The sequence below is a fragment of the Cherax quadricarinatus genome, chromosome 68 (assembly GCF_038502225.1).
Source record: "Cherax quadricarinatus isolate ZL_2023a chromosome 68, ASM3850222v1, whole genome shotgun sequence".
Lineage (NCBI taxonomy): Eukaryota > Metazoa > Arthropoda > Malacostraca > Decapoda > Parastacidae > Cherax > Cherax quadricarinatus.
Genome location: NC_091359.1, coordinates 21495822 through 21522081, shown reverse-complemented (window position 1 = coordinate 21522081; position 26260 = coordinate 21495822). Strand labels below are relative to the sequence as shown.

Below are 26260 nucleotides of genomic sequence, written 5' to 3'. Positions count from 1 at the left end.
TTTGAGAGATTTAAGAAGCGTAGTGGCATACATAGTGTGATAAGGCATGGTGAGGCTGCCAGTTTGGACCACAAAGCAGCTGAAAAATATGTGCAGGAATTCAAGGAGTACATAGACAGTGAAGGACTGAAACCTGAACAAGTGTTTAACTGTGACGAAACAGGCCTGTTTTGGAAGAAAATGCCAAGCAGGACCTACATTACTCAGGAGGAAAAGGCACTCCCAGGACATAAGCCTATGAAAGACAGGCTTACTCTGTTGATGTGTTCCAATGCTAGTGGTGATTGCAAAGTGAAGTCTTTATTAGTGTATCACTCAGAAACTCCCAGAGCGTTCAGGCAAAAGAATATCCTCAAGGCTAATTTGTGTGTGCTGTGGAGGGCAAACAGTAAGGCATGGGTCACTAGGGACTTTTTCTATGACTGGTTACACCATGCATTTGCCCCCAATGTGAAAGATTACCTAACTGAAAAGAAATTAGACCTTAAGTGCCTCCTAGTGTTAGACAATCCCCCTGGTCATCCTACAGATGTGGCAGAGCGACTTTATGGGGACATGAGCTTCATTAAGGTGAAGTTTTTGCCTCCTAATACCACTCCTCTCCTGCAGCCCATGGACCAGCAGGTTATTGCAAACTTCAAAAAACTGTACACAAAAGCTCTGTTTGAAAGGTGCTTTGTAGTGACCTCAGAAACTCAATTGACTCTAAGAGAGTTTTGGAGAGATCACTTTAGTATCCTCAATTGTGTAAACCTTATAGGTAAGGCTTGGGAGGGAGTGAGTAAGAGGACCTTGAACTCTGCTTGGAAGAAACTGTGGCCAGAATGTGTAGACCAAAGGGATTTTGAAGGGTTTCAGGCTAACCCTGAGAGGAGTATGCCAGTTGAGGAATCCATTGTGGCATTGGGAAAGTCCTTGGGGTTGGAGATTAGTGGGGATGATGTGGAAGAGTTGGTGGAGGAGGACAATGAAGAACTAACCACTGATGAGCTGCTAGATCAACTTCAACAGCAAGAGGCCACACCTGAGGAAACTGCTTCGGAGGAGGGGAGAGAGAAATTGAAGAAGTTGCCTACTTCAAAGATTAAGGAAATGTGTGGAATGTGGCTTAGAGTGCAAACCTGTTTTGATGACAATCACCCTAACACAGCTATTGCAAGCCGTGCTGGTGACTATTACACTGACACTGTTGTAAAACACTTTAGGAAAGTCATAAAGGAACGAGAGGTACAGGCCACTATGGACAGATATGTTGTGCGACAGAAGTCCAGTGACTCTGAAGCTGGTCATAGTGGCATTAAAAGAAGAAGGGAAGTAACCCCAGAAAAGGACTTGACACCTCAAGTCTTAATGGAAGGGGATTCCCCTTCTAAACACTAAGACTCTTTCCTCCTCCCATCCCATCAATCATCACCAGATCTTCAATAAAGGTAAGTGTCATGTAACTGTGCATGTCTTTTTCAGTTTGTGTGTATTAAAATTAATATTTCATGTGGTAAAAAATTTTTTTCATACTTTGGGGTGTCTTGCACGGATTAATTTGATTTCCATTATTTCTTATGGGGAAAATTAATTCGCATAACGATAATTTCGCATAACAATGAGCTCTCAGGAACGGATTAATATCGTTATGCGGGGGTCCACTGTATATACGTCCGAAACACTGGCTCGTAAGAAGTATGTATATGACCAAAACAGTCAAAGGGTTAAAAGGTGTTATTCCTCTCTGGCCAATGCATGAAATTACTACCTCCCTCTCTTCATCAACATTTAACATTTCTTCAAAATATTCCTGCCATCTTTCCAAATACCTCCAACTGCCCATCTACTAACTCCTCTATTCTGTTTTTAACTGTCAAATCCACTTGTTGCCTAGGCTTTTTAGAGTTATTATAGAAAGAATTAGAGGTAAACAAAGAGCAGGATTGTAGATGAACAAGAAGGCTTTAGAATGGGTAGACCAAGTATTTACAATGAAGCATATAAGTGAACAATATTTAGAGGCAAAAAAAAATAGTTACAATAACTATTGGATACAGAAATATAGTAGTGACATTAAGTGCAAGATAAAATAAACCGGCTACATCCCACCGAGGCAGGGTGATCTAAAAAGAAAAACAAAGCTTTTTATTTTTAAATTTAGTAATTCGTACAGGAAAAGGGGTTACTAGCCCCTTGTTCCTGGTATGTTAGTCTCCTCTCACAACATGCATGGCTTATGGAGGATGAATTCTGTTCCATTTCTCCATGGAGATAAGAGGAAATAATAAACAAGAACAAGAACTATTAAGAAAAATAGAAGAAAACCCAGATGGGTATGTACATATATGCGTGAACATGCATGTGTAGTGTGACTTAAGTGTAAGTAGAAGTAGCAAAATGTACCCATTATTCCGCGTGTTTATGAGACAAAAAAGACACTAGCAATCCTACCATCATGTAAAACATTTACAGGTTTCCATGTCACACTCACCTGGCAAGATGGAAGTACCTCCCTGGGTGGTTGCTGTCTACCAACCTACTACCTAGGTTTTTTAAAAAATATATTCATATGTTTAGGCTTTATATTTGCATGGAATTTCTATTCATTTGAAGCAGAGCACATGGGATATCAAAGAAATAAAGTATATGGCTCTTGTAGTCTGCTCATTCTGTTGAAATTCTTCAGATTTAGCACAAGTCAATATGTTGAGTGTCCTATACATATAATATTCACAGGATGTTTTATAGGTTGAGTCAAGTTGCGCTTAAGTTTGCCCAAAATGATCTGCATAACCATAGGCTTTTTGCATGCACAACCAAATGTCACCAATCACTATACAAACATTGTATCATGTGGCAATAAATCTTTGCTGGCCCTAAATTCACAAACTGCAGCACTTGTTCCAGGCATTTTCTTTGCAAGATCCTCATGCAACTGCCTTGCCTTCTCACAAATAAGACTCCACAACAGTCTCCCACTAATTCTTTTTCCATAATCCACAATAATAATAACTCTTCCATTATTGGTGGCCTTTGTTTAGTTAGAAAAGTTACTCCTTTTGCAACATTAGCATCTTTGATTTGTTCTTTCTTTGCCAGGATGGATGTAATTGTTGATTTATTTTTGCTGTACATCCTGGCAAGTTCCACCACCTTCATACCACTCTCAAACTTTTCTATCACTTCACTTCTCACTTTCTTTACCACAGGAACTTTACTAGGAACTTTCTTTGGAGCCATCTTTACTTATTTCACAGTTGCACTGCAAGAAAAACCACTAAAAACAATGGTAAATAAGTGAAATGTTTGGATGTATGAGCAGAAGCTTCCTCAGCCACCGAGAGACAAAGCCAAACTGAAGCGCAAGGTGCCCCAGCCGGCGGCTGGACGTGTCCAAAACAGCCAATAACCGAGTGAATGGCCGATAACCGGGCTCCAAAAAACCCGCCAATAACCGAGTTAGCCCATAACCAAACCGGCCGATAACCAGGGGTCAACTGTATGTGTTTTATGTGAATGTTAAATTTTAGATTGCTGTCAAGGAGTATAATAAATAGTTTTCATCACTTGTGGCCCCTCCCATAACCTCCACTGAGCTTGGCCTTAGGGTGTTTGTTTGCCTTATAAGGCAATGTATCTTTATTATTGTATATACTTGATACAGTCTAGCACTGCATGAAACACTACAGCAGTAATAAAGTTTTTCATGGAACACATTGTATATTTTCCTCCAGTATTGTTTTGCTGTTGTTTGCTCATTAAGACTTAACCGGTCCTTTGAAGTCATGATTCCATTTAAAAAAGAAAATAGCATCATTAAAATTATTATTAAGTTTAGAATTAGGCTGAGAATCATCAAATTTCATATTAAATTCATACTAGCTAGAAACTTTCACTAAGTTCCAGAGGTGTGCTAAAGTCATGTGGAGGTTTCTCATTAAGATAATGCCTCAGGTCAGAAGGTATGCTACTACAGTTATCTCTAAAAGAATATGATGAACTACTTTGTAATAACTCCCATTAACACCATTTAAGTGACACTTATTGAGGAATGATAGTTTCTCTGTACCAAAATACACCTGGGACATTTTTTTTTTTTTTTTTTTTTCAACAAGTCGGCCGTCTCCCACCGAGGCAGGGTGACCCAAAAAAGAAAGAAAATCCCCAAAAAGAAAATACTTCCATCATCATTCAACACTTTCACCACACTCGCACATTATCACTGTTTTTGCAGAGGTGCTCAGAATACAACAGTCTAGAAGCATACACATATAAAGATACACAACATATCCCTCCAAACTGCCAATATCCCAAACCCCTCCTTTAACCCTTTCAGGGTCCGTCCCGTAGATCTACGGCTGGTCGGTGAGTGTCCAAACCGTAGATCTACGCCAAAATTCTAGCGCCGTCAAATTTAGCGCGAAAGCGCTCATAGGCCTACATATGAGAGAATGGGTCTGCGCCGTGGGTGTGCGCCATAAACAAAAAATCTAGGCGCCTGCATAGCATTGTGGGAACGCCGGCTCAGTCGCCCTTGTTCACCATGCCTCGTCGCAAGTCAGCTCTCACTCCCCGGAAAATTGGGACTCTCCTCTTCCTATCTGATAGTTCTGACACTGATGGAAGTGGAAATGAAGACGAATTCTACGGCTTTGATCAGTTAGTGACCGAAAAGAATGACCAGGATATCGATAATAGTGCAGAAAACCCCGACGATCCTCGACCTTCTACCTCTGGTGTGGGCACTCGTGACTCACGGTCGGGTGTTCCTAAACGTAAGAGAAAACTAATATTTTCCCGTGGCCTGGCCTCTGACTTCAGTAATGACGATGATTCTGACGTGGATTGTGATTTTATTGCGCTCGACGATCATTCGAGTAGTGATAGTGAGGAAACATATTCACCAGTGAAGCGTCGGTATGTTCGCCGCCGCATGCGCTCGGGTAGTGTACCCTATGCTGTGTCTAGGGGACGGAGTACATCCCGTAGTACATCCCGGAGTACATCCCGGAGTACATCCCGTGGCCCTACACCCGTTTTAGGTAGTGATAGTGAGGATGATGTGGCTACACTTGGCATGGATGGGCCACAAACATCAGTGGATGGTGTTAGTGGGGCTGGTGGTGGTAGTGGCACCGCCATGCGTGACTCGCTGCTCCACGCGGGGACCCACGCTGCTGACTCGTCAGTTCAAGGACAAAGCGGAGCGTCACCCACGAGCCCGCCACAACCACCCGTTCAACCAGCCTATGATGTCCAGTATCCACCAGCAAACCGTATCTGGGATTGGCAGCAAAATCCCAATTTTGTTCCCAGCCCTCACCACTTTGATGACTCTCAAAGTGGAATTCTACCTACCTGTCCCCTTGGAACCACGGCCAATGAACTGGAATTCTTTGAATTATTCTTTGACCAGCCATTGATGGAAATTATTGTCAGGGAAAGTAATAAGTATTTTCAGTACACCATGGCAAATACGATCCTATCACCACAGTCAAGACTACACAGGTGGAAAGAGACGACTGTTGCAGAAATGTATTTGCTTTTTGCAACAATAATGCTTATGCCTCACGTCTATAAGCATAATATAAAAGCATACTGGTCCACAGATCGGCTAATTTGTACCCCATCCTTCAGTGAAATAATACCAGTGAACAGGTTTATCTTACTGTTACGTATGTTGCACTTCTCTGACAAAACCAGGCCTGACAGAAGTGACAGGTTATACAAGATTAGAAATGTTTTCATGTATCTCAAACAAAAGTTCAGGATATACTTTTATCCATTCAAGAATCTTGTAATTGACGAGTCTTTGATTTTGTTCAAAGGTAGACTGTCATTCAAGCAGTATATACCGAGCAAGAGGAACCGCTTTGGTATAAAATTGTTTGTACTCTGTGATTGTGACAGTGGCCTGGTGTTGGATATTGTTGTATACACGGGTAGTAAAACATTGAAAGATACCAAGATGTTATTGGGTATATCAGGTGACGTAGTGAGAAACATGATGGCACCATATCTTGGTAAGGGCCATACATTATATACCGATAACTGGTACACAAGCCCATTACTCAGTGATTTCATGCGAGTGAACAAGACAGATGTGTGTGGCACAGTGCGTTCTAATCGTAAACATATGCCCAGGCTCAATGCAGGTGTTCGTGGTGATGACGTGCAGGTGTTTACTGCCAATGACATCATGGCATTACGGTGGCATGACAAACGAGATGTCACATTGTTGACAACCATTCACCGTAATGAAATGCAAGACAGTGGCAAAGTTGATCGAGTGACTAATGAACGTATTCGAAAACCAGTGACAGTGATTGATTATACACAAAACATGCGCTTGGTTGACAAGTGTGACATGCAGATTGGTTTTGTTGACTGTGTTCGTAAGAGTTACAAGTGGTACATGAAACTTTTCTTCCATCTCATGGACATTTCAATGCTGAATGCATATAATATGTACCAAATAAAGACTGGTAACAGACCACCGTATGGTGAATTTTGTTTGTCTGTTGTCAGACAACTCATAATGAAGTACCAGGTAACAACACCTGCAATACAACAAGGTCCTCGAATTCATCACAATATACCCAAGCGTTTGAGGAGAGAAGGTGATCATTTCATAATACAGCTTCCTTCAACTCAAAAGAAATTTGCTCAGAAGAGATGCATTGTCTGTGCACAAACAAAACGACGGCAACAAAGACGCAAAGACACTCGGTTTATGTGTGAGGAATGTAAGGTGCCTCTGTGCATGGTGCCTTGTTTCAAGGAGTTCCACAAGCTCCAGCAGTTCTAAAACCATGTCCAGTGATTGTAAATATGTAAATATATGATAGAACATTAGTATTATACAATATTTGTGCATGTTTATTGTAATAAACAATAGTGGTAAACAATAATATGATAATAACTTTAGTGCGGTTATTGTGTTCAATACAGTGAGTTTATATATATAAATTATATACAGTATTGGTCTCTCAGGCCCCAAATGTTAGTAGGAATAGAAAAAAATTGGAAAAGAAAAGAAAAAACAACAAAAAAAACAAAATAATATAATACGCGTATGTGGAATTCGTCGATGTTGCCGCCACCACATCATTTTCTACAAACTTCTTGGCACTGTATCTCGGTAAGTACTGATCAGATTCTAATTTTTTTTGTTTTATTACCTTCACAAAAATATGCTCTTTAATTCTGTAAGAAAAAATAATTTTTTTTTTTTTCAAAATTCCTTGGACACTGGTGCGTGACTTCAGATTTTGGCCTTGGACCCTGAAAGGGTTAAAGTGCAGGCATTGTACTTCCCATTTCCAGGACTCAAGTCCGACTATATGAAAATAACCGGTTTCCCTGAATCCCTTCACTAAATATTACCCTGCTCACACTCCAACAGATCATCAGGTCCCAAGTACCATTCGTCTCCATTCACTCCTATCTAACACGCTCACGCACGCTTGCTGGAAGTCCAAGCCCCTTGCCCACAAAACCTCCTTTACCCCCTCTCTCCAACCCTTTCGAGGACTACCCCTACCCCGCCTTCCTTCCCCTATAGATTTATATGCTTTCCATGTCATTCTACTTTGATCCATTCTCTCTAAATGACCAAACCACCTCAACAACCCCTCTTCTGCCCTCTGACTAATACTTTTATTAACTCCACACCTTCTCCTAATTTCCACACTCCGAATTTTCTGCATAATATTTACACCACACATTGCCCTTAAACAGGACATCTCCACTGCCTCCAACCGTCTCCTCGCTACTGCATTTACCACCCAAGCTTCACACCCATATAAGAGTGTTGGTACTACTATACTTTCATACATTCCCTTCTTTGCCTCCATAGATAACGTTTTTTGACTCCACATATACCTCAACGCACCACTCACCTTTTTTCCCTCATCAATTCTATGATTAACCTCATCCTTCATAAATCCATCCGCCGACACGTCAACTCCCAAGTATCTGAAAACATTCACTTCTTCCATACTCCTCCTCCCCAATTTGATATCCAATTTTTCTTTATCTAAATCATTTGACACCCTCATCACCTTACTCTTTTCTATGTTCACTTTCAACTTTCTACCTTTACACACATTCCCAAACTCATCCACTAACCTTTGCAATTTTTCTTTAGAATCTCCCATAAGCACAGTATCATCAGCAAAAAGTAACTGTGTCAATTCCCATTTTGAATTTGATTCCCCAAAATTTAATCCCACCCCTCTCCCGAACACCCTAGCATTTACTTCCTTTACAACCCCATCTATAAATATATTAAACAACCATGGTGACATTACACATCCCTGTCTAAGACCTACTTTTACCAGGAAGTAGTCTCCCTCTCTTCTACACACCCTAACCTGAGCCTCACTATCCTCATAAAAACTCTTTACAGCATTTAATAACTTACCACCTATTCCATATACTTGCAACATCTGCCACATTGCTCCTCTATCCACTCTATCATATGCCTTTTCTAAATCCATAAATGCAATAAAAACTTCCCTACCTTTATCTAAATACTGTTCACATATATGCTTCAATGTAAACACTTGATCTACACATCCCCTACCCACTCTGAAACCTCCTTGCTCATCCGCAATCCTACATTCTGTCTTACCTCTAATTCTTTCAATTATAACCCTACCGTACACTTTTCCTGGTATACTCAATAAGCTTATTCCTCTATAATTTTTACAGTCTCTTTTGTCCCCTTTCCCTTTATATAAAGGGACTATACATGCTCTCCGCCAATCCCTAGGTACCTTCCCCTCTTTCATACATTTATTAAACAAAAGTACCAACCACTCCAACACTATATCCCCCCCTGCTTTTAACATTTCTGTCATGATCCCATCAGTTCCAGCTGCTTTACCCCCTTTCATTTTACGTAATGCCTCACGTACCTCCCCCACACTTACATTCTGCTCTTCTTCACTCCTAAAAGATGGTATACCTCCCTGACCAGTGCATGAAATTACTGCCTCTGTTTCTTCCTTAACATTTAAAAGTTCCTCAAAATATTCTCGCCATCTACCCAATACCTCCATCTCCCCATCTACTAACTCCCCTACTCTGTTTTTAACTGACAAATCCATATTTTCCCTAGGCTTTCTTAACTTGTTTAACTCACTCCAAAATTTTTTCTTATTTTCATTAAAATTTCTTGACAGTGCCTCTCCCACTCTATCATCTGCTCTCCTTTTGCACTCTCTCACCACTCTCTTTACCTTTCTTTTACTCTCCATATACTCTGCTCTTCTTATAACACTTCTGCTTTGTAAAAACCTCTCATAAGCTACCTTTTTCTCTTTTATCACACCCTTTACTTCATCATTCCACCAATCACTCCTCTTTCCTCCTGCCCCCACCCTCCTATAACCACAAACTTCTGCCCCACATTCTAATACTGCATTTTTAAAACTATTCCAACCCTCTTCAACCCCCCCACTACTCATCTTTGCACTAGCCCACCTTTCTGCCAATAGTCGCTTATATCTCACCCGAACTTCCTCCTCCCTTAGTTTATACACTTTCACCTCCCTCTTACTTGTTGTTGCCACCTTCCTCTTTTCCCATCTACCTCTTACTCTAACTGTAGCTACAACTAAATAATGATCCGATATATCAGTTGCCCCTCTATAAACATGTACATCCTGGAGCCTACCCATCAACCTTTTATCCATCAATACATAATCTAATAAACTACTTTCATTACGTGCTACATCATACCTTGTATATTTATTTATCCTCTTTTTCATAAAATATGTATTACTTATTACCAAATTTCTTTCTACACATAGCTCAATTAAAGGCTCCCCATTTACATTTACCCCTGGCACCCCAAATTTACCTACTACTCCCTCCATAACATTTTTACCCACTTTAGCATTGAAATCCCCAACCACCATTACTCTCACACTTGATTCAAAACTCCCCACGCATTCACTCAACATTTCCCAAAATCTCTCTCTCTCCTCTACACTTCTCTCTTCTCCAGGTGCATACACGCTTATTATAACCCACTTTTCACATCCAATCTTTATTTTACTCCACATAATCCTTGAATTAATACCTACTTGAAACTTAAAATCAATGAACCTCTTATGATATTTCTCAGACAGCATTTGGTATGCTAATAAAACTACTTCTTAAACTATGAAACAGTTAGAAAAATTACTTTCTTCAAGTGTACCTACTCATTTCAACCTTCACCTACTCACCAGAATAGCCAACTCAGCATCTGGCCATTCTGTGACTTAGCAAGTCTGTCAGACACACAGAAAGGATCTGGGTTTCCTTCTCAAAACTCGGACAAAATTGGTTGTGTGCAGATGCAGATGCAGACTCCTGATGAAGTAAAAAATTACTTTTTTCTTCCTATCATTTGACTTAATCTCAGCTATTTATAGTTATCTCTCTGTACATGTATGGAACACAATACCAACAAAATGAAGAATTAGATACATGTGCAACATCTGGGTATCTTTATTGTAGACATTTTGCCATCCAGTGGCTTTATCAATACAAATTCGATGACATAATTGGAAGACAGTAGAACTATATACAAAAGATGAGGTAATCAGTCCCTCAGCCAAGGCTAAGGGACTGATTACACTTCAGTCCCTCAGCTACTGGATGGTGACACATCTGCAATAGAGATACCCAGATGTTGTTCATGTGTCTAATTCTTCATAGTTATCTCTCTCCCTAACTTTTTCTTGTATACACTCTGCCTGTATTAAGACTAGCTTTATTAATTATTTCTCCTGTCTCATCACCTGCCACAGGAGACAATGATAAATTGTTGTATTAAATCAAAGGAATAATAACAACAAGTTGATAATAAGACATTTAAAACATCTGAGCATCTTCAGTAAAGAACATTTTGTATGTGCAGCATGTATTATCAGTCTAATACAGACAAAGCCTTTTATACCAGATCCAGTGGAAGAAGCAGAGAGGTGTAGAAATTTAAGATATCATAACATGTGAGTGGGGCCCACTAGTGGAAGTAGGTTAGGTCCATAAAGTGGGTCACAGATTTAACAACTATGCTGCAGATGAAGATGTGGTCACATATGGGCAGGTCTAAATCTCTAACCCACCTTTTGGGCCTGACCTACTTCCACTAGTAAGTCCCACCAATATGTGATGATACCAACTGCTGCATCTCTCCATTTCTTACACTGAGCAAGCCTCCTCCATGGACTCCAGTGTGACCTCTACTACAATTTCATTACTCCACTATTTTCATTTCCTGAAAACAGAAGGGTAATAATAAAGCTTGCTGCACAAGCAAAACGTTCATCCAATAAAGATATGCAGGTGTTCACTTGAGTTTTTTCACCCACAGAGTATGGTACAGACATGTTTGAATATGCAGATATTCCAAGTAGCAACAAGCACTTTAATGTACAGTGGACCCTCGGTTATCGGCCGTAATCTGTTCCAGAAGCTTGGACTAAAACCGAAATGGCTGAAAACCGAAATGGCCAAAAACCGAAATGGCTGAAAACCGAAATGGCCGAAAACCGAAATACAGTGTAATATTTTTCATGAGAATTAACATAAATACAATTAATTCATTCCAGACACCCAAAAATATTCACAAAAAAATAATTTTCTTAAAGATTAATTGTAGCTTTACATACACAAAACAATGAGAAAGAAATATAAAGCACAAATTTTAATGATAAATGAACATTACATACCCTTATTGAAGATTCTTGTTGGCATATTGAAGAAGTCGAGGAGGGGAGAGGGAGTTGGGAATCCTCCTCCAAAAGGACTTCAGGTATCAAAACCCTTTCGAGGGTTACTTCCCTTCTTCATCATTTACTACCACAGTACATTCATTACTTACCTTAAAATATTTGTAGTCTTAATGTAGGGTGAGAGGTGAGTAGTATTTATTTGTAGGAAGTCAGTGTAGGCTGTGGTAGATGTAGGTACACATATGTAGCCCTCCTGGGCTACACTACACAGCCATATTATTACACTACAGTCATATTATTACATTGACATATCATGTTCACGGAGTTTAATCGTTTCTAACAACTACCTTTAGATGCCATCATAAACAAAGGGAGAAGCAACAAATAATTCATGACGAGAATTGCAAACAAACGCGTATGAAGGGTGGTGACTGGGCCAGATGCCAAATTCAATTATCTCTAGCACTTAATCAGAGAAAATGTAGTTTTACCCTCCACCCTCCTCCTTGATTCACCGGTCCTCACCACTCGATAGCATATAAACATTGCATGTTTATATGCTATATGCTATGTAATGTGTTTCTTATATAATTTTGAAAAAAATATCAAAGATGGATTAATGAAAATATCTATATTAACCTAAAATAATACATTTAATATGCCCAAGAGTGATTATTATTAAACATACATCGCATATAAACATTGCATTTTTTATATATACTGTACTATGTAATATGTTTCTTATATAATTTTTAAGAAAATATCATATATGGATTAATGAAAATGTCTATATTAATCTAAAATATGACATTTAATGTGCCCAAGAGCGATCATTATTACGCATCCAATACGGCCGATTTCTGAGTTGCTGGCTGAAATCCAGGATAGAATTTCGGCCAAAAAAGCGGCCAAAATACGATCTGGCTGATATGTGGTACGGCCGATATCCAAGGGTTCACTGTACATTGTTATTAAAAGTGGTATTTAAACTAGGACAAAGTAAATCCCAGCAACAGCCCTAAAAAATTCAGTGAATATCTTGTTAGTGTCTTCCTGTGGTAACAAAAACAACTGAAATTATCGGTAAAACTTCAATTTAGCAGATTAACAGCAGGGATATGGAGTCCAAAAATACTGCCTCTCTGGTAATTAGTACAGTGGTCCCTCGTTTTTCGTAGTTCTCAGGAATCATAGATTTCGGAAATCATAGGGATATTTTCGTATAAACATGGGCTCGCTAATCATAGGTTGACTCGCAAATAGTAGTTCATCCGGGACGCGTACGCACGGTGTGAGCCGGGGCAGCCCCCCTACCCAGCCAGTCTGGCATTGTTTACCAGTGAGCGAAGGTCCCCTCATGTGCTCCTACAAAATATTTCATAATATTCCACTCATTTTAGTGCTTGCAAGTACTAGATAAGCTACCATGGCCCCAAAGAAAGCTCCTAGTGCCAAGCCTGTGGTAAAGAAGGTGAGAAATACGATTGAATTTAAGAAAAACATCAGCAAGAACAGCAACAGATCGCAGCTCAGAATCTTGCTGCAAAGGAGGAGGAAGAGAGATGGAAGAAGGTGCCTTCTTCAGAAATTAAAGAGAATTTTGCTATGTGGGGTAAGATGGAAAGCTTTATGGAGAAACATCACCCTGACAAGGTTGTTGCAAGCCATGTTGGCAACATGTACAGTGACAAAGTCTTGGGCCATTTTAGGGAAGTGTTAGAGATGCCAGAAACAGAGCTCTCTCCACAGTTATTTTGCGAGACAGGACTAGAGTGACTCTCAAGGTGGTCATAGTGGCATTAACCCTTTGACTGTCGCGGCCGTATATATACGTCTTACGAGGTACCGTGTTTGACGTATATATACTCATAAATTCTAGCGGCTTCAAATCAAGCAGGAGAAAGCTGGTAGGCCCACATGTGAGAGAATGGGTCTGTGTGGTCAGTGTGCACCATATAAAAAAAATCCTGGAGCACGCAGTGCATAATGAGAAAAAAAAAACTCCGACCGTTTTTTAGAATTAAAATGCCGACTTTGTGGTCTATTTTCGTATAGTATTTATGGTTGTATTCTCGTTTTCTTGATCTCATTTGATAGAATGGAAAACATATTATAGAAATAGAGGTGATTTTGATTGATTTTACTATAAAAAGAACCTAGAAATGGAGCTCAAATTAGGGGAAATGTTTGATTTTTGCCAATGTTCAAAAGTAAAGAAATGATGCCCTTGTCCAATAAATGTCCAACTAGCCATTCTAATATGCAGTCATGAATGGGTTGATGTTATTTATACAATTCTTACAGTATTGCAGTAGTCTGCATAATAGTAAGTCTTCAATTTTTTGTTTGAATAAAAATTCAAAATAGAAAGCAAGAGTAATGTCAGAGGGGCCTGGAGACATGACTGATGAGCAAAGAAAATGTTATTTTAGAGCCAGGAATGTCTGCATTGTTCATTCTGGACCTTATTTTGAAATTGTCATATTTTTTAGTTTTCGTGAAATTGGCCAAATTGCAAATTTCTGACCACATTATTAGGTAGTTGAAATTGGTAAATGGGCAGTTTCTTGTACTCAATCGATAGAAAAAATGGAGTTCTAAAGAAATAGCTATGAGTTTGGGCGACTGGAACAATGGAATTAGCCGAAAATAGGGCTCAGAGTGGGCGAAATTGCCGATTTGTAAACAGCGCCGAGGTCGCTAACTTCGCAAGAGCATAATTCTGTCAGTTTTCCATCAAATTTCGTTTTTTTGGTGTCATTACAATCGGGAAAAGATTCTCTATCATTTCATAAGAAATTTTTTTTTTTTTTTTTTTTGAATTTTGCGACACCAGGAGACACCTCAGGATTGGGGGTTGCGACAGTCAAAGGGTTAAGAAACAGAGAGGAGAAGCAACCCCAGAGAAGCAATTGGTACCTGAGGTGTTGATGGAAGGGGATTCCCCTTCCTAACTGTAAACAATCCACTCTCTCTCCTCCTCCAGTCTCCCATACACTAAGAAGAATCTCCAATAAAGGTAAGTATTATGCTGCTAATGTTTCATTCATCATTTCCCATTGTATTGTTTATGTACTACATCTGCATTTCATATAAAAAAAAATTTTGTTTTAATACTTCTGGGTGTCAGAAATGGATTAATTGTATTTACATTATTTCTTATGGGGAAAATTGATTCGAAAATCATAGATTTCGATAACAGTAGCAACTCCAGGAATGGATTAACTACGAAAAACGAGGGACCACTGTATTTACATTTTCAAAAGGCAGCTAACATTCATGGAGGTTTACCTTTGCAGTTAGGCTGCAGCTCTCTGGTTGCAACAGCAATTCCTGATGTCATGCCCCCTCCACTGATGGGTACTAAAATGACATCCAAATCAGGAACCTGGAATTTGTAATGTGTACCAGTGATTTGCAACAGTAATATAATTTGAACAATACATTTTTAATTTTAACCTTAAGTCATTTTTATCCATCATTTGAAAATCTTTTTTTGACATGGAAATGGGGGAGAATTAAAAAAAGCCACTTGTATCCTCAACATATACAGTTATAAAATATGAATGACAAAAACTGAAAGAATTGGATATACCATCTTTATCTGATAAAAAAGGAACAATTATCACCATATTCAAAATTATAGAAGAAGATGAAAGAATTGTGAAGGAATACTTCCTATCTCCATCAACCAGCTCTAAAAGCGGTCATAAGTAGTTACAAACTATGAAAGAGGGATACAAGAAAAATGTTCTTTGTCAGCAGTGGTAAAATAATGGAATGTCTTACAGGAGGAGGTAGTAACTGCTACAGCTAGCAGATACAAAAACATACTGCTATAATACACTGAAAACTGCATATTGATGATAAACAGCACATCTGGAGGACAATTGTATAATTTGACAATTGCAATGCTATTAGTCATAACATCTGGATTCACCTGATCAGTTTTGAATCTAATAGACAAACTTGCCAATCAAGCCTCATAAGGTATAGCAACATTTGTATGTTTTAGCCTTGGGGCAGCACCTATTAACTCTTCAAGGGTCCATCCCATAGTTCTACGGCTTTAAAGCCTGGTCCAAGCAGTAATTCTATGCCATGAGCTCAGCTCACTCAGATAAGCTGTGAGCAGTAAATTTAGGCCTAGATATAAGAGAATACATCTATGTGGTAAGTGTGCACCATATAAAACAAATCCTGCAGCATGCAGTGCATAATCAGAAAAAAAACTGTGATTGTATTTTTGGATTAAAACAGCAACTTTGCAGTGTTTTTTCATGTTTTTTAAGATTGTATTCATGACATCTTGGTCCCATTTGATAGAATGGAAGATTTTTTTTTTTAACACGTCAGCAATCTCCCACTGAGGCAGGATGACCCAAAAAGAAAGAAAATCCCCAAAAAGAAAATACTTTCATCATCATCCAACACTTTCACCTCACTCACACATAATCACTTTTTGCAGAGGTGCCCAGAATATAACAGTCTAGAAGCATATACAAATAAAATACGCAACATATCCTTCCAAACCACCAACAGCCCGAACCCTTCCTTTAGAGCGCAGGCATTGAACTTCCCATTTCCAGGACTCAAGTCCGGCTATATAAAAATAACCGGTTTCCCTGAATCCCTTCACTAAATATTACCCTGCTCACACTCCAACAGCTCGTCAGGTCCCAAATACCATTCATCTCCATTCACTCCTATTGAACACACTCACGCACACTTGCTGGAAGTCCAAGCCCCTCACCCACAAAACCTCCTTTACTGCTTCCTTCCAACCTTTTCGAGGACGACCCCCACACCGCCTTCTTTCCCTACAGATTTATACACTCTCCATGTCATTCTACTTTAATCCATTCTCTCTAAATGACCAAACCACCTCAACAAACCCTCTTCAGGCCTCTGACTAATACTTTTATTAACTCCACACCTTCTCCTAATTTCCACACTCCGAATTTTCTGCATAATATTTACACCACACATTGCCCTTAGACAGGACATCTCTACTGCCTCCAACTGCCTCCTCGCTGCAGCATTTACAATCCAAGCTTAACACCCATATAAGAGTGTTGGTACTACTATACTTTCATACATTCCCTTCTTTGCCTCCATAGATAATGCTTTTTGCCTCCACATATACCTCAACACACCACTCACCTTTTTTCCATCATCAATTCTATGATTAACCTCATCCCTCATGAAGCCATCCGCCAACACGTCAACTCCCAAGTAGTATCTGAAAACATTCACTTCTTCCATACTCCTCCTCCTCAATTTGATATCCAATTTTTCTTTATCTAAATCATTTGATACCCTCATCACTTTACTCTTTTCTATGTTCACTTTCAACTTTCTACCTTTACACACACTCCCAAACTCGTCCACTAACCTTTGTAATTTTTCTTTAGAATCTCCCATAAGCACAGTATCATCAGCAAAAAGCAACTGTGTCAATTCCCATTTTGTAAATGATTCCCCATAATTTAATCCCACCCCTCTCCCAAACACCCTAGCATTTACTTCTTTTACAGCCCCATATATTAGTATATTAAACAGCCATAGTGACACTACACATCCCTGTCTAAGACCTACTTTTACCGGGAAGTAGTCTCCCTCTCTTCTACACACCCTAACATGGGCCTCACTATCCTCATAAAAACTCTTTACAGCATTTAGTAACTTACCACCTATTCCATATACATGTACTTGCAACATCTGCCACATTGCTCCCCTATCCACTCTATCATATGCCTTTTCTAAATCCATAAATGCAATAAAAACTTCCCTACCTTTATCTAAATACTGTTCACATATATGCTTCAATATAAACACTTGATCTACACATCCCCTACCCACTCTAAAACCTCCTTGCTCATCCGTAATCCTACATTCTGTCTTACCTCTAATTCTTCCAATAATAACCCTACCGTGCACTTTTCCTGGTATACCCAGTAAACTTATTCCTCTATAATTTTTACAATCTCTTTTGTCCCCCTTACCTTTATATAAAGGGACTATACATGCTCTCCGCCAATCCCTAGGTACCTTCCCCTCTTCCATACATTTATTAAACAAAAATACCAACCGCTCCAACACTATATCCCCCCCTGCTTTTAGCATTTCTGTCATGATCCCATCAGTTCCAGCTGCTTTATCCCCTTTCATTCTATGTAATGCCTCATGCACCTCCCCCAAACTCACATCCTGTTCTTCTTCACTCCTAAAAGATAGTATACCTCCCTGGCCAGTGCATGAAATTACCGCCTCCCTTTCTTCGTCGACATTTAAAAGTTCCTCAAAATATTCTCACCATCTACCCAATACCTACATCTCCCCATCTCCTAACTTCCCTACTCTGTTTTTAACTGACAAATCCATTCGTTCCCTAGGCTTTCTTAACTTGTTTAACTCACTCCAAAATTTTTTCTTATTTTCATTAAAATTTCTTGGCAGTGCCTCTCCCACTCTATCATCTGCTCTCCTTTTGCACTCTCTCACCACTCTCTTCACCTTTCTTTACTCTCCATATACTCTACTCTTCTAATAACACTTCTGCTTTGTAAAAACCTCTCATTAGCCAACTTTTTCTCTTTTATCATACCCTTTACTTCATCATTCCACCAATCACTCCTCTTTCCTCCTGCACCCACCCTCCTATAACCACATACTTCTGCCCCACATTCTAATACTGCATTTTTAAAACTCTTCCAACCCTCTTCAACCCCCCCCCACTACTCATACTTGCACCAGCCCACCTTTCTGCCAAATGCTGCTTATATCTCACCCGAACTTCCTCCGCCCTTAGTTTATACACTTTCACCTCCCTCTTACTTGTTGTTGCCATTTTCCTCTTTTCCCATATACCTCTTACTCTCACTGTAGCTACAACTAAATAATGATCCGATATATCAGTTGCCCCTCTATAAATGTGTACATCCTGGAGCCTACCCATCAACCTTTTATCCACCAATACATAATCGAACAAACTACTTTCATTACGTGCTATATCATACCTTGCATATTTATTTATTATCTTCTTCATAAAATATGCATTACTTATTACCAAACCTCTTTCTACACATAGCTCAATTAAAAACTCCCCATTTTCATTTACCTCTGGCACCCCAAATTTACCTACTACTCCCTCCACAACATTTTTGCCCACTTTAGCATTGAAATCCCCAATCACAAGTACTCTCACACTTGGTTCAAAACTTCCCATGCATTCACTCAACATTTCCCAAAATCCCTCTCTCTCCTCTACACTTCTCTCTTCTCCAGGTGCATATATGCTTACTATAACCCACTTTTCACATCCAACCTTTATTTTACTCCTCATAATCCTTGAATTAATACACTTATAGTCCCTCTTTTCCCGCCATTGCTTATCCTTCAACATTATTGCTACTCTTTCTTTAGCTCTAATTCTATTTGAAACCCCTGACCTAATCCCATTTATTCCTCTCCACTGAAACTCTCCCACCCCCTTCAGCTTTGTTTCACTTAAAGCCAGGACATCCAGCTTCTTCTCATTCATAACATCCACAATCATCTCTTTCTTATTATTCGTACAACATCCACGCACATTCAGACTTCCCACTTTGACAATTTTCTTCTTATTCTTTTTAGTAATTATTACAGGAAAGGGGTTACTAGCCCATTGTTCCCGGGATTTTAGTTGACTTTTACAACACGCATGGCTTATGGAGGAAAGATTCTCATTCCACTTCCCCATGGATATAAAATGAAAAGTAATAAGACCAAGAACTATTAAGACTAAATCAAAGAAAACTCAGATGAGTGTGTATAAATAAACATGTACATGTACGTGTAGTGTGACCTAAGAGTAGAAGTAGCAAGACGTACATGTAATCTTGCATATAGACTGGAAGATATGTTACAGAAATAGAGATGATTTTGATTGGTTTAACCCTTTCAGGGTCCAAGGCCCAAATCTGGAGTCACGCACCAGTGTCCAAGAATTTTCAAAAAAAAAATTTGTTATTTTTTCTTATGAAATCGTAGAGAATCTTTTTGTGAAGGTAATAAAACAAAAAGTACGAAATTTGGTGGAAAATTGACGAAATTATGCTCTCGCGAATTTTGATGTGTCAGCGATATTTACGAATCGGCGATTTTGCCAACTTTGACTCCCATTTTAGGCCAATTACATTATTCCAATCAACCAAATTCTTAGCTATTTCACTAGTATTACTTCTATTCTATCGATTGAGCACAAGAAATCGCCAAGTCAACTGTTTCAACTACAAAATAAAGTGATCGGAAATTGTTAATTTGGCCAATTTAACACAAAGTTCAAAATATTCCAATTTCAAAATAGGGTCCAGAATGAACAATGTAGGCATTCCTGGCACTAAACTAACATTTCCTCTGTTCATTAGTTATGTTTTGAGGCTTTACAAATAAATTCCATTTTGATTTTTTATTCACATAATGAATTTTTATTCACACCAAAAAATAGAAGATTTACTGTTATGCAGTACTGTAATAATTGTATAAATATCATCACCATATTTATGAATGTATATTAGACCCACCAGCTGACGTGTATTAGACGTGTGAGGTCGTTTGTTTACTCTTGAATATCGGCAAAAATTTAACATTTCCGCTACTTTGAGCTCAGTTTCAAGCCATTTCCAATGCTAAAACCAATCAAAATCATCTCTATTTCTGTAATATGTCTTCCATTCTATCAAATGAGACCAAGAAATCGCAAATACAACTATAAAAAACATACGAAAAAACACTGCAAAGTTGCTGTTTTAATCGAAAAATCATGATTTCATTTTTTTTCTCTCATTATACACAGTGTGCTGCAGGATCTGCTTTATGTGGTGCACACATACCACATAGATGTATTCTCTCATATCTAGACCCAAATGTACCACTCACAGTTTATCAGAGTGAGCTGAGCTCATGGCGTAGATCTACGGTTTGGACCCTGAACGTAAAGCCGTAGATCTACGGGACGGACCCTGAAAGGGTTAAGTACTAAAAATGGCTTGAAACTGAGCTCAAAGTAGCAGAAATGTTCGATTTTTACCAATGTTCAAGAGCAAACAAATGCTGTCAAGCGTCTAATACATGGCAGCTGGTGGGTTTAATATACATTCACAAATGTGCTGATATTATGTATACAATTATTATAGTATTGCATAATAGTAAATCTATTTTTTGGTGTGAATAAAAATTCACTATATGAATAAAAAAAAATGAAATTAATTTGTAAAGCCCGAAAACATAACTAATAAACAGAGAAAATGTTATTTTAGTGCCAGGAATGCCTGCAATGTTTATTCTGGACCCTATTTTGAAACTGGAATATTCTGAACTGTGTGAAATTGGCCAAATTACCAGTTTCCGATCACTTTACTGGGTAGTTGAAACAGTTGACTGGGCAATTTCTTGTGCTCAATTGATAAAATAGAAGTAATACTAGTGAAAAAGCTAAAAATTTGGTTGACGGGAATAATGTAATTGGCCTAAAATGGGAGTGAAAGTGGGCAAAATTGCCAATGCGTAAATATTGCTGATGCAGCAAAATTCGCAAGAGCGTAATTTCGTCAATTTTCCATCAAATTTCGTACTTTTTGTTTTATTACTTTCAGAAAAAGATTCTCTACCATTTCATAAGAAAAAATAAAAAATTTTTTTTTTAATATTCTTGGACCCTGTGGACAAGTTTCAGATCAGGGGTCTTGACTCTTAAAGGATTATAGATGACAGACTGATCATGTCAAAACTACTTTTAATTTTTCCAGTGTTGTATTCACCTGCATTCAGTGGAAGAAGCCTCTTGTGCAGGCGAAACATTTCTGTAATTAAGATGCCTAAATGATGGACATGCGTCTTATTAATCACGTGATGGAGGAATTTAGGAGGGTATGTAAAAAAAAGGGAGGGAGAACATAAACTGCAAAGCAATGTAATAAAAAATCATGCCAATGAAAAATTGGATATCAGATTGAAGGGAGAGAATATGGAGGAAGTAAGTGTTCAGATATTTGGTAGTGGACTTATTAGCATAGAAGAGAAGAAGGAAAAAAGGTGGGTGGTGTACTGAGGAATCTATTGAGACAAAACTATCAATAAATGGAGGCAAAAAGGGAGATGAACCAGAGTATAGTAGTATCAACACAGCTATGTAGGTGTGAGGCATGGGTTTTAAATGTTGCAGCAAGGAGGAGGAAGAGGCTGGAGGCAGTGGAGATTTCATGTTTGAGGGCAATGTGTGATGTGAATATTATGCAGAGTATTTGAAGCATGGAGATAAGATGAGAGGTTACCAAGAGTATAATTCAGAAGGCCAAGGAGAGGGTGTTGTAGTTCGGGCACCTAGCAAGAATGGAGTATAAAGAACGGCTAGGAAGGTGTATAAATATAAAGTGGAGGGAAGGAGGTGTAGGGGTCATCCCAAGAAGAGTTTGGAGGAAGGGAGGGTTCAAGAAGTTTTGACTTCTATGGGCTTGGACATCCAACATTTGTACTTACCTATTGTGGTTGCAAGGGTCTGAGTTTTAGCTCCTGACCCCACCTCTCAACTTAACGCTTGCCAGATCTGACTGCGTAGAGGCAAGAGGTATTTGTTATCTGACGTGATGTAGAAAAGTAACATTTATGAATGGATTCAGGGAAAAACTTGTTAGTTGGACTGAGTCCTGCACTCTGAAGGAATGGTTGGGAATGTTGCAGTTCAGATGGCCATCTGAACTGTGATGTCAGGGTGCTTCTGGCAAGACAGAAATTATGTGATGATAAATAGGTTTTCCTTCTTCTGGGTCACCTTGCCCTAGTGGTAGAAAGACAGTGTGATAAAAAATAAAGGTAAAAATCCCATGAAAGCACATAGGAAACAAAGCAAGCTAAGAAATTGTTAGATAAGGCTTCCCAAAGGCTTGTGCCCTAGTCACTCTTCAGAGATATAGAAACTGGCCACTCTACCTACTATGGGAAGGCCCCACTTTACAGTGCTTATCTTTAAGAACATAAGAACATAAGAAAGGAGGAACACTGCAGCAGGCCTGTTGGCCCATACTAGGCAGGTCCTTTACAATTCATCCCACTAACAAACATCTGACCAACCCAATTTTCAATGCTACCCAAGAAATAAGCTCTGATGTGCAAGTCCCACTCAAATCCAACCCCTCCCACTCATGTACTTATCCAACCTAAATTTGAAACTACCCAAAGTCCTAGCCTCAATAACCCAACTAGGTAGACTGTTCCACTCATCAACTACCCTATTTCCAAACCAATACTTTCCTATGTCCTTTCTAAATCTAAACTTATCTAATTTAAATCCATTACTGCGGGTTCTCTCTTGGAGAGATATCCTCAAGACCTTGTTAATATCCCCTTTATTAATACCTATCTTCCACTTATACACTTCGATCAGGTCTCCCCTCATTCTTCGTCTAACAAGTGAATGTAACTTAAGAGTCTTCAATCTTTCTTCATAAGGAAGATTTCTAATGCTATGTATTAATTTAGTCATCCTACGCTGAATGTTTTCTAACGAATTTATGTCCATTCTGTAATATGGAGACCAGAATTGAGCTGCATAATCTAGGTGAGGCCTTACTAATGATGTATAAAGCTGCAGTATGACCTCTGGACTTCTGTTGCTTACACTTCTTGATATAAATCCCAGTAATCTATTTGCCTTATTACGTACGCTTAGGCATTGCTGTCTTGATTTAAGGTTGCTGCTTACCATAATCCCCAAGTCCTTTTCGCAATCTGTATGGTTAAGTTCTACATTATTTAACTTATAAGTGCTAGGGTTATGGACACTCCCGAGCTTCAGAACCTTGCATTTATCTACATTGAACTGCATCTGCCACTTTTCTGACCAAGAGTAGAGTTTGTCTAAATCCTCCTGAAGTTCCCTAACATCTACGTTTGAATCAATTATCCTACCTATCTTCGTGTCATCGGCGAATTTGCTCATATCACTAGTAATTCCTTCATCAAGATCATTGATATATATTATAAACAACAACGGGCCCAAGACTGATCCCTGTGGAACGCCACTTGTTACTGATCCCCACTCGGATTTAACCCCATTTATGGACACTCTTTGCTTCCTGTCTGTGAGCCATGATTCGATCCACGAGAGCACCCTTCCCCCAATGCCATGAGCTGCTACTTTCTTCAACAGTCTTTGGTGAGGAACTCTATCAAATGCCTTACTAAAATCTAAGTAAATAATATCAAATTCTTTATCGTGGTCAACAGCCTCAAAAGCTTTACTGAAGAAAGTTAATAAATTAGTTAGACAGGACCGGCCTCTTGTGAATCCATGCTGAGTATCTTTAATCAAGCTATGCTTATCGAGATGGCTTCTTATAATCTCAGCTATAATTGACTCTAGTAATTTGCCTACAATTGAGGTCAGGCTTATTGGGCGGTAATTTGATGGTAACGACTTGTCCCCTGTTTTAAAAATAGGAATTACATTAGCCATCTTCCACATATCAGACACTGCACCTGTTTGAAGAGATAAATTAAAAATATTAGTTAATGGTTCACAGACTTCCATTTTGCATTCCTTAAGAACCCTTGAAAAAACCTCATCAGGACCCGGTGACTTATTTTGCTTCAGTCGGTCTATCTGCTTCACAACCATTTCACTAGTGACTGTGATGTTACATAATTTATCTTCTTCTGATCCACTATAAAAATTAATTACCGGAATATTATTAGTGTCTTCCTGTGTAAAAACCGAGAGAAAATAATTATTTAAAATCGAGCACATTTCATTCTCTTTGTCAGTAAGATGCCCATAGTTATTTTTAAGGGGACCTATCTTATCTCTGACTTTTGTTCTATATACCTGGAAAAAACTTTTTGGGTTAGTTTTAGAATCCCTAGCAACTTTAATTTCATAGTCCCTTTTAGCTTTTCTTATCCCCTTTTTAATGTCCCTCTTAATGTCAATATACTGATTCATAAGATGACCCTCGCCTCTTTTGATACGCCTATAAATTCCTTTCTTATGCCCTAGTAGATATTTCAGCCTATTTTTCATCCATTTTGGGTCATTTCTATTTGATCTAATTTCCTTATAAGGGATAAACGTTCTTTGAGCAGCATGTATTGTGTTCAGAAAACTGTCATATTGATAGCTCTCTTCGTTACCCCAGTCAACAGATGATAAGTGTTCTCTAAGCCCATCGTAATCTGCTAAGCGAAAATCTGGGACTGTTACTGAGTTATCCCTACTATCATACTTCCATTCAATTCTAAATGTAATTGATTTGTGGTCGCTAGCACCCAGTTCCTCTGAAACTTCTAAATTATTAACAAGGGATTCATTGTTTGCCAGAACTAAGTCAAGCAGGTTATTTCCCCTTGTAGGTTCTGTCACAAACTGCTTCAAAAAACAATCCTGAACTACTTCTAAGAAATCGTATGATTCTAAATTCCCAGTCAAGAAATTCCAATCAATATGACTAAAGTTAAAGTCTCCTAGAATTACTACATTATCGTGCCTTGTGGCCCTAACAATTTCCTCCCATAGTAGTCTCCCTTGGTCCCTATCTAAATTTGGGGGACGGTATATCACACCTAAAATTAATTTTTCATGCCCCTCTGAAAATTCTATCCAAACAGACTCTGTATGTGTTACTTCAGACTTAATACCCGTTTTTATGCAACAGTTCAAGCGATCTCGGACATACAATGCCACCCCACCCCCCTTCCCGATACTTCTATCTACTTGGAACAATTTAAAACCCTGAATGTGACATTCTGCAGGCATGTCCCGACTTTTTGAGTTAAACCACGTCTCAGTAATGGCAAATACATCTATGTTACCTGCACTAGCAACTAGTCTCAACTCGTCCATCTTATTCCTAGCACTGCGACTATTTGTGTAATATATACTTAAGGACCCTCCACTCTCTTTACCCTTCCTGCTCCTTTCTGTTATTCCACTAAACTTATTACTGTCCTTGTCAATTAGTGCCACTGGCTTTCCAATATCCACCTCATTTTGCCTATTACTAGTTCTCCTAGTACTCATGTTACTACCCTGCGACTTCACAGTTTTCCCGCCAAAACCCATACCACTAACTATTCCTAGTTTAAAGACCTAACAGCTCCCTCCACTGCGTTGGCCAGTGCTCCCACCCCACACCTAGATAAGTGAACCCCATCCCTGGCATACATGTCATTTCTGCCATAGAAAAGGTCCCAGTTGTCAATGAATGTTACCGCATTTTCCTTACAGTACTTGTCCAGCCAGCAATTGACACCAATTGCTCTGGACAACCATTCATTTCCAACTCCTCTCCTTGGCAAAATGCCACATATGACAGGTTTCCCACCCTTCCTCCTAATTATCTCTATTGCTGACCTATACCTGCTAATCAGGTCCTCACTCCTACGTCTGCCAACATCGTTGCCTCCAGCACTGAGACAGATAATAGGATTGCTCCCATTACCTCTCATGATGTCATCCAGACGGCTAACAATATCCTTCATCCCAGCCCCAGGAAAACACACTCTCTGCCTCC

General features: G+C 39.0%; 1 protein-coding gene across 2 annotated transcripts in view; it reads right to left on the bottom strand.

The window, feature by feature from the left end:
- LOC128697712 (serine racemase) overlaps positions 1 to 26260 on the bottom strand; it is an 80598-nt gene that overhangs the window by 3182 nt on the left and 51156 nt on the right. Inside the window, exon 5 of one of the 2 annotated variants that reach the window (XM_070099763.1) lies at positions 15006 to 15102. The exons of the other annotated variant lie outside the window; for it this stretch is intronic. Coding sequence (XP_069955864.1) covers positions 15006 to 15102 — 97 coding nt within the window. The remainder of the gene's footprint in view (positions 1 to 15005; positions 15103 to 26260) is intronic. 2 annotated transcript variants of the gene reach the window in all.